This window comes from Symsagittifera roscoffensis, chromosome 5 (assembly GCF_963678635.1).
Source record: "Symsagittifera roscoffensis chromosome 5, txSymRosc1.1, whole genome shotgun sequence".
NCBI classification, from domain to species: Eukaryota; Metazoa; Xenacoelomorpha; order Acoela; family Convolutidae; genus Symsagittifera; species Symsagittifera roscoffensis.
In genome coordinates, this window is record NC_087066.1 from 65656595 (window position 1) to 65667031 (window position 10437).

Consider the following 10437-nt stretch of genomic DNA (forward strand, 5'->3'; position numbering starts at 1 on the left):
GTTAGAAACTTAGAAACTTAGAAATTCAGCCGAACCTTGTAGGAAAAAATGCTCTATTTTAACTAAATAGAAACCACCAGAGTCCAAAAAACTGTCATTTGATCTCATCAAAGCCAAATTGAATTAGAAGGTGATTTTTTCTCTCTCTTTCTAGAAAAAACTTTCATTGCTGAACAAAATAAAAATGAGATTTTGCCAGCTTTTCTGTGGAAAACTAACTCTTTTGCGAACTTTCTTTTCCAAAGTTTTGGATATATGCAAAAAAAGGCATGCATATATTCATAATTAGTCATAGACCATGTTTTATTTTCACATCTCTACAGGATTGAGTTGATCGTTTTTGCACTATCGACAGCAATTCAGTGGAAAAACATGAGACTAGAGTTGTTGTTGAATTTCCATCGGATTGTGTTACAGGAGCGATTATCTTGTTCAAAAGACTGGCTTGCAGCATGTTCTCAATTTCGGAGAAATTGCTATAATAGCTAAATTTTCAAAATCTTGAAGAAAATTTTTAAAACACAGTAACCCTTTAAAGGCTTTCTTTCAAAAGCCATAAAAATTCTACCAAAACTCAGAAAATTTGACAAAGTTTGAGAGCGAAAAGAAATTTTATAGGCCTTATTACATGCAGTTTTTATTTTTTTAACAGAAAGGTATTTGATCCTAATATACAAAACGTATAATAAATTTTCTTTCATTTTTCCTTGTGAATTTTGAATCAATTGAAAACCGTAGTAATTTCTGATAACTTCAGACTCAAGTATACTGGGTTAAATTCAGCTGATCAAAATCCTCTTCCACCAAATTGCTCCTGGGCAGATATTCAAGAAAAGATTGTGAACAAACGATAGTGAAGAGCAATAAATGACGATTTCTCAAATGACCAAAAAAGAAATCCCAAACAATCGACTAAAATTTTGATTTTACACTAATGATAAATTGCCGATTCTGATGAAACCCACCAATTTGAAGAAATGAACCACCATGAGACTTCTTGTTTTTTTTGTGTCTAATAACAAGGTTTTTATTACATGAGAATATCTATGCTTCATCTTAAGACTTTGCCATTTAAGGAACTGAAAGACTGAAACCTGAAACATCACAATAAATGGTTAGCTGACATATGGGGGAAAATAATACGTATCGATATCTATACAAACAAAACAGCTCGTATATCAGGGAAAAGTCCTGAAGGTTCCGGCTACCCTCTATCGTCGATCACAAGCTCATTAGTTTTTACAAAAAACTTTCGAAGAACTTCAATGTGAAAATTTAAGTATTTTCAAAAAAAACTTTGATACATTAATTTTAAACCCCGAAAGCTATAAAAAGACAGAATGAAATGTTTAGCGGATGTTAACGTATTAAGAAGAGCAAATTGTTTTGCTTAAGTCAGTTTGGAAAGATGTGTTTTTCCGCTGGCGATTTAATAGAAAGAAATATTTCGTGCTTTTATTATACCAATTTGAACTAAAGTCGTCAAAGTCCCAAATTCACACCATTATAGCTTTGGAAAAAACAATCACAGGTGAAATATCTTTTTAAATTTGAGCTCGAGATAACAAATCTCTTAGAGTAGTTAAAATTTGAGTGAATACAAAAACTCCCAAGCATAAATGTTCCGCACTTTCAGCGAAAGTCGGAAAAAAAATTTGCTATCTTAAAAAAATGAGCCTGAAGCACGTGATGATGAAGCCTAACTGAAATCATGGGGAACAATTAAATGAATTAAAGTCGGCTTCGCATTTATTGATCGGCTCCGACAGTAGAAATGTTGAAATAAACAGAAAACGATGTGGGTGAAATTTGGAACTATTTGGAACGATACCTGGTTTTTAGCTCAAAAAATTTTTTTTGCTCATCTGTCATGCTGATTTTTTCAGAAACAAGCATAGAAAACAAATTTTGGACCAACATCAATATATAAGACCAGCTATTTTTTTAAAAAGATAGTCAGATAACGTGGAAAGGTGAAATCCAGGGGCGGATTTAGGGGGGGATTTGCTGGGGTATGGACGTTCGTTTTCAGGGATTCGACCCCATGCCGACCCAAAGGGTCTCCCTTTTGCACTATTTTGAGATATCCACTTTTGCTGACGGACCCTAAAAGTTTTTTTAAAAGGCGCCTTCGGCACCAATATGTACAAATTTTGAGGAGGGAGCGTTTTTGCTAGGTTTTTTTTTCATAATTTGCCTTCGGCCTCTGGTGAAATCCATTGAGTTGCCTACGAGAACGTTCCAGCACCAAGAACAGCTCTCCGTACGACAGATTCTTCTACAAAATTTGATTAACAATCATAGATATTTCAATCAAGCATTTTAAAAGCGTGGCGAGAAAGTGGCAGAAAGGTGAAGAAAATCAATCATTACAGCAATTAATAACATAAAATTGTACCTTTTCAGTATGTGGTCAGCTGGTTTATTCAGATACTGTTTATACATGGCTTCAAAATCCAAAAAACTCAGAACACTATGTGAAAACCTGTAGATGACTCAAAGCAGTTTTCAGTACCTCTCCAAGTTTAGTCAAAATATCGATTATACAGCTAGAATTCGAATAGCAGTACAACTATCTTTCAATGAACAAAACAATTGGGCTCATCCCCCCCCCCCAAATACAAAAAAAACACAGTGTGTGGGGGCGCTATCAACAATTTCTTTGTAACTAGGCTAAAACTATAATGGGAAAAAGACCTGAATGTTCCGACTGCCCCTTAATCGGAATCGAATAGCTTTTGGTGAAAATGTTTTAGGAAACCATAAACTTTTGACAAGAGCACCATCAAGCGTGTTGGAACAAATTTGTAGTGCGGGATTTTCCTTCCTTAAAAAAAATCGCGATAGTGGATAAAATAAACTTTTCACAGCGCGCATAAATTAGTCCAGCATAGCCAAACTATCAATTTCAAACCCTCAGATATTAACAAAAAATAATCGAAGGCAAAATATCTTTTTACTGCAAAAAGTCGATATTTTCAAAGGGATATAAAAACGTTTTTGGTAAAAACTATTATTTTGAGTGTCGAAAATTGACTAAGGAATGAACTGGCTTTTTTCTACTACCTCTGTACCAGTTTTGGAAAGCTTCTTTAACTTTGTCACAAGACAATGAATTGTGGCATTTGCCTATGTTACATTTGCCTATATTTGACTAATGTTTTGGCTGTGTGTCGATTGCCTTGATGTACGTTCCGATTTTCTCGAACTTTTCGAGCTTCATATTTTAAAAAAGTAGATTCAAACGAAAGTAATGTTTGCTGCATGCTTTCCAAATGATTTTCCGTGCCGATAGGATCTCGGATTTGCCATTTTTTTTACTTCACAGAGCAAATGAACGATTTTTTTGTCCCATTTTGTCGTTTTCTCTGCACCTGTTCAAAGTAAAGAATTAAAATTTCAAATAATGAAAATGCTTCACAGTTGCGTTTCTTAGAGCTAAAAGAATGACACAAAAAAATGAAAGATTTACTTAGTCCGGCGTCAACAAACAGTCGTTTGTTGACGAAAGTCCCTAGGCGCTTTTACCAGAAAATTGAGCCTTTATTTGACGTTGGACCGAAAAACGTCTCTGTCTGTCGTTTTTCTGAGACAAAAAGAGTTGATTAGCTTATCAGCTTCACAAAAAACCAACCTGAGCTCCAAATTTGAGTTTCCTCGCGTTGTATGAGAGTACGCTTCCACAACAAGAAAACTTTTGTTAATTGCTATGATATACTGGCTTTTTTACGGCATCAATACAAAATTTCTCAAAAAATGCTCAACCTAGCTCCAACGTCCTCAAGAATTCATTATCTAGCCTTTTATAAAAAAAAAATCATTATCATGTTTCAAAATTGTGAGCCTTAATTTTATTTAATGCAGCAAAAAAGATAAAAACGTGAGGAAAAATTTGATCATTTTGCGATCCGTTCGATGCCTTATTTATCGTTCCATGCTGTGCATTTTTTTAAATAAATATGGTTGAAAAGTATTTATTACTAACCAATCATATCCCCCACTTATTATTGATCCGACTTTCGATACGAAAGTAACGGAATATTTGTGCTCGGGGTGGGTTTTTTTTTCTTCAGACAAATTTCGACTTTTTAACTAGCCATTTTTGACGGAATTTTTTTTATATCACTCGAAAGGTATTGTTGTCCTGAGCTTAAATTTGAAAAGATATTTCACCTGTGATCATTTTGCGTAAAGTTATGAGGGTTTAAAGATTGCCATTTTGGCCATTTTGACCAATTTGGGACAATTAACGCACGATATCATTCGCGCTATTAACTCGTAAGCGGAGATTTAATCCGTCTTATAAATCGTTCCAAATTGGTTGAAGGAAGATTATTTGCCATAATTGATTTGTTACAAGGAACGAAATCTATCTTTTTGTACTTTATATGGCGTGTGGGGGGATAATTTTTATAAAAAATTTCAAATTAAAAAAAAAATTTTCATTTTATTTTATTTCTTTTAATTTTTTATGCTATTACTGCTGCTCCATAAACCTTAAAAGGCAGTCGGAACATTCAGGGCTTCGCCCTGATACAAGCAGTCTGTTCATATTTATAACTGTAATTTTTGGCTGCTTACAATCAGAGCACTTTTAGAGAATACCAAATAAAATTGATCTCCAACTAATCGCTTTCCCTGTCTTTATCGGGATCTATTGAGTCTTAAAAAGTAAGACTAAGACTATGATCAGTTGCACGAAACTATCCGGCCGAAAATTAGGTAGCGTGGAGAACAGACAGTGTACTTTATCTGAAATTACCCTATGAGGTAGTCCAACTAGAAAATTTTCTCGTTAAAATCAAAAAGTTTCGAGTTTTTATCAAGTAACTGTAGCTATCAGAAGCACCAAAATTTGAACCGTTGTTTTCTCTTAAGGAGAAATTTTTAAAAAATTAAAGGCAAAAAGAGTTGCCAACCTGTTAAAGAGATGCCAACCGTTACCAACCTGTAAATTTTAGTTTTTTAAAATTACAGGTTGGTAACGGGCGACGCCAATAAGAGAGGGTACAGGTTTACTTCAAGTTAATGAAGAATGATTGAGAAAATGTCAAACTGGATTTGTTAATGAATATCGGAAGAAGCCGATTTTTTTTGGCAGTGGATAGTATTAATTTCCTGAATAGGCATTCATGAATTAGCGATTTCTTTTAAATTGGTCCACTTCAAAGTAACAAGCAAAATGTAAAAGCAATTACTATTTAATGCCATTCTTATATTAGCTGATCTATATTTAAATCTGTCCTTTTAACAATAAAACACTCTGAAAATAACTTTCACATTAGCTCCTTCTGTTATTTAAAATAGGGGTTTTATGGAGAAATTTTGTTTCTTTTTTGAATTAAGAGCGCGAATCTTTTTTACAGGCACTGAAAAGAAGAGTAAGCTGAAACCCCATTGGCCAATGACGCAAAATACCTTTCATTTTAAATTGTGCTGAAAATCAAATTAGGACAATTTTTCAAAATAGAAATCGGCGTTCAAAATTTTCAAAAGCTCATTATTACATTTTCACCGCAAAGTCACGTATACTTTTTAATATATGGCACTTATTCTTACCTGCCGTTTTTTGTAATAAGTACTTTTTATGTGCTCTGATATCAGATTGATGCAAGAAAATTGAAACAGATTATATTCTGTTTCATCTGTGTTGTTTATTATTTAGAAGTTTGAAACAAGCGAGCTGCTTGCTGCAATTAATCATTAACAAAAGTGACTGCTTTGATGATAGCAAAATTGGAAAACATAATTTTGATCACTTTCCCTGTGAATTGCTCATTATTTTATTTGGAAAACTCGAAAAAGTTCCTTTTATTTTTTTTTCTCTTTTTGCAATCGAGTGGCTTTGAAATTCTCCAGCTAAAAATTGTTGTTTATTTTCATTATTAACACAGACTATAACAATATCTGAGGATCGTCTTTCTTAAAATGGATGATATTTATTCCAGTACTATTTTCGCTAACTCCACCTCCTCACTTGACTTCGGGGAAGGGGCACAGATGGGTGAGTTGGGTGGGGACGAAGGAGTAGGAGGGATGGGAGGAGGTGGGGACTTGGATTGGTTCCATTTCTTGTTCGAAGTGTTCCTCATCTTCATATGTGTGGTGACTACTCTGTTGAATCTGGTGCTGATGGTGGCCATCGCCACCCAATCGGCAACAGACAGTCGGTCCCAGTCCACCCCCAACTATGCATACCTGATCGCACTCAATCTCACCATCATCAACTTCCTCGTCGGCGTCTGCGGTTAGTATCAGCTGTCATCAGTAAATTATAAATAGCTTCACACCTAAATAACACAACAGAGTTATTGTGTTTTTACAAATATCACTTCCAAGCCTGAGGCAATGATTTTAGACCGTATTGCATAGCTGCAAACGTCTCTAATTGTCAGAAAAACAAGTATCCTTTAAGCAGGGCAGATTTAGGGGAAAGCGGTCGTGAAAGCGTCCCCCTGCCCTCTGAGGTTCAACCAAAAGGACCCCATTTGTTACTTCTTCACGACATCCATTTTCGGCCGACCAACTGTTGAATGTTTCTAAAGACGCCATTGGCGCCAATGCATAGAAATTTTGAGATGGAGCGCGGGCGAAAACATTGCAATTTTGCGGTCAAAACTTTCGCTGAAGTGACCAAATTTTTGACCAAAAATTTCGAGGAGTACCTTCAATAAAGTGAGGTCCTCATGGTGTTTTTGGAGAGCTCGGCAAAATCCAAGATGAGCTTTTTTTTTTCAAATTTCTCCTGCAGCTGATACAATGACACCAACGTTTCAAACACTTATATCATAGTCTTTGGTCTTCTGTTTGATCCGACCACCGGAGGTGTGCAGCAACTTTGAATTCAGGTGTTTTTTTTTCACGCTAGGCCAGGTATGGCAAATAAATACAGATAGGGGATCAAGTTAAGATTCTCCACCCCAGCATTTAATTTGGATTACATTTGCAGCTCTTTTCCCCCTCTTCCGACCTTCCAAATTTCAATTAGAAAAAAATTAGTTGTTGCTCTGGCTGAAAGTGCAATTTTACGATGTACTGTTTAAAGAACAAATATGTTTGCAATATTTTGTTCACCATACCAAGTTTCATTGCCTAAATTGTTGGCTGAAAGTTCAAACTCAAAACCAAGTTAACATCCTCAAACCCTAAACAGATATGGGGGTCGGAGAATGTTGACTTGCCGATAAATATGGTCGTGTGGTATTTCATATCAACGGCCGTCCATTCATTTTTCGAGATGCAATAAGAAGTTTGGAAAAAATTCCTGTATCGCAAAAAAATGGTCAGCATTTTTGGTTTTCAGCTTTTAATATAAATTTAGATGCGAGCTGAATTTGTGTGAAAGCCAAAAAGAAGCGGTTTTCTACGTTAAATTTTAATAACAAATTTTCGTGATTCATGAAACGCGTGAAAAATATAATTTTGTTTAAGTATTTTTTGTTTCATTGTAAAATTTTTGTAGGAATGTTCTTGAACGAGTCGATGTTTTCAGCCCATTTCAAGCATGACTTGAGCGGTTTTAATTTTTTTGACGATTACGCTCAAAATTCAAAATGTTTATTCAGAATGAGCGTTGACAAGCTTAAGAAGACGTTGACAATTTTTTGGACCTTCGTTTTTGTGGTAGATATGGAGCTTTAATTTTTATAGAGCTGGTTGCATGTGCGCTTTAACTTATACAGAGACCGTTTCAGGATAAACTTTCAAAAAAATGCTCAAAATTTGCGAGGATTTGATCGTTTTTTTTTTGCTAGGATTTGAGCGTTTTTTGAGCAGTTTGAGCGCAATTGTCTAAAAAAGCGCTCCAACTAGTGCTCTAATTCTGTAGCAATTTTTGAGCAGACTATCGTGTAGGCTGGATACTTGCCAGGCAACCGGCTATCGTTCTACTTGAATGAAAGTTTTTCTTCTTGAAGGAACTGTATTTAATTTAAACAGATTAGGTATACTTTATTGAGAGGTGTCGCTGATCTATATGTTAGAAAAGATTACTCAGAAAACACAATTCGGAAAACATAATGTCTTGAATACAAACATTCGAAAATATCTCATAACGATATCTCATTGCTCGGGGGTTGTTTTTATTCTTCAGACAAATTTCGACTTCTTAATCAGCCATTTTTGACGCGATTTTTCATATCATTCAAAAAGCATTATTGTCTTGAGCTTCAATTTAAAAAGTTTTTTCTTTTCACTTGATATCATTTTTTGTATTATAATGATGGTTGAAAGACTGCCATTTTGGCCAATTTGGGAAAATTAAAGCGCGATACATTTCGCGCTATCAACGCGTTAGCGGAGATTCATTCCGTCTTAGAAATCGTTCTAACTTGCTATAATTGATTTTTTACTAGAAGCAAAATCCATCACCTTGTACTTTATATGGCGTGTTGGGGGAAAAATTTCCTTTTATTTTATTTTATTCAACTTTTCTTGGTAATACTGCTCCATAGACCTTAAAAAGCAGTCGGAACATTCAAGGCGTTCCCTGATACGAGCAGTCTTGATCTTTTTTTATATTCTATGTTCACTATAATTTGACTGAATATTTTTGACTCGGGAAATTGTATCCCGGTTCAAAGTATAAGAAACATAGACAAGACTCCTCTTATCAGGGCGATGCCCTGAATGTTCCGACTGCCTTTTAAGCTTTATGGAGCAATAATAACAAAAAAAAAGAAATTTTTCTTAAATTTGAAATTTTATATGAAATTCATCCCCCACACGCCATATAAGGTACAAACAGATAGATTTCGCTCCTTGTAACAAATAAATTGTGGCAAATCAGCTTCTTTCAACCAATTTGGAACAATTTAACGGTTGCGTGCCCACTAATTTACGTGCACACTAAAAACTGATTAAGGTTTAAAATGTACCTTATTTTATCACAATGGGGACCCTTTCAGACAATCTCTAAATTAAAATACGAAAAACCGTAGCTATCGCCAGAAATCATTTAGGCTAAATTTCTATAAAAGGGCCAAACCACCGACCAAAAAACCGTACTCACCAAAGCCCACCGACCACGGCAATTTTTAAAACTATAATATAGAGTACACCCTCAACGGCTCATACCAGAGGGTTCCAAGGGTTAGGAGCATTTTTAAACAAATTGGCCCGCGCTCAGCCACAACGCGTAACAACGAAATGATGACCAGCCCAAAAACTGGGGTCAGTTAAATTCAAAGGGATTCTTGAAGTCGCAACTACAGAGCATTTGATTATCTCTTTCAAGCAAGAGATGCAAAAAAAATTGAAAAGCGGCCATCTCTCACCCACAGCGAAAGCCGTGCCAACTCAAAAATTTAAGGGTTTTGTAATTAGGAGTTCTTGAAGTCGCGAGCAGAAAGCCTCGAAAACCTGTAGCCGGGGTCTAGGAAAAATAGACAGAACCCCAATGCAACTCCGGGGGTCCTAACATATATGAGGGAACAAAAACCCAAATAGAAAAATCTAAGGTTCCTATCATTAAAAAAATAGCGCCAAAACACCAAAAAATCAAAAGTGGGAGTGGAAAGCAAAAGGGAATTAAAATTTCAGAACAAAACAATTAAGTTCATTCTAAATTGCAGATTAAATAATTTCTGTATCAATCCAAATATTTTACTATAGCTCTTTGTAAGTATAATGAAACAAGACTGCTCGTATCAGGGCGAAGCCCTGAATGTTCCGACTGCCTTGAAAGGTTTATGGAGCAGTAATAACATTAAAAAATTAAATGTAAGAAAAAATAAAATGAAAAATTTTTTTTTCTAAAATTTGAAATTTTTTAATGAAAATCATCCCCCCACACGCCAAAGTACAAAGGGATAGATTTTGCTCCTTGTAACAGACCAATTATGGCGAATAAGCTTCTTTTAACCAATTTGGAACGATTTCTAAGACGGAATAACTCTCCGCTTACGCGTTAATAGCGCTAAATATATCGCGCGTTAATTGTCCCCAATTGGCCAAAATGGCAATCTTTAAACCCCCATAACTTTACGAAAAAATGATCTCAGGTGAAATATCTTTTCAAATTTGAGCTCAGGACAACAATACCTTTCGAATGATATAAAAAATTCCGTCAGAAATGGCTAGTTAAAAAGTCGAAATTTGTCTGAAGAAAAAAAAAACCCACCCCGAGCACAAATATTCCGTTACTTTCGTTTCGAAAGTCGGACAAAAACACTTGTCTACTGTATATTATCTTTCAGGAGGTTTAATCATAAAACATAACTTATGGAATAAAACGTTTTGAAAAAAAAAAGCTTAAGTAAACCTCTTTTTTTTTCTGAAATTTGATAGTTGTTTTTGCTCTGGAGTGGATTTATCAAGTGAAATAAACCCTAATGTCGTGATGAACTTCTATCAGGTCAAAATCTTCGGCGCCAAATTGTAACATCTTTTTTATTTTGCACAGTAACATTAGTTCTATTAATCTACCATCGTGGGTTT

At 35.1% G+C, this 10437-nt stretch overlaps 1 protein-coding gene across 4 annotated transcripts in view; it reads left to right on the top strand.

The window, feature by feature from the left end:
- The first annotated feature begins 1426 nt into the window (after positions 1-1426).
- Positions 1427-10437, top strand: part of LOC134846057 (trissin receptor-like) — a 104730-nt gene continuing 95719 nt past the window's right edge. For 3 of the 4 annotated variants that reach the window (XM_063863237.1, XM_063863238.1, XM_063863239.1), the window contains exon 1: positions 5464-6247. In XM_063863237.1, coding sequence (XP_063719307.1) covers positions 5929-6247 — 319 coding nt within the window. In that variant the 5' untranslated portion in view covers positions 5464-5928. Of the gene's footprint in view, positions 1532-5463; positions 6248-10437 lie in introns of those variants that run through there. The other variant, XM_063863240.1, reaches the window with a different exon arrangement.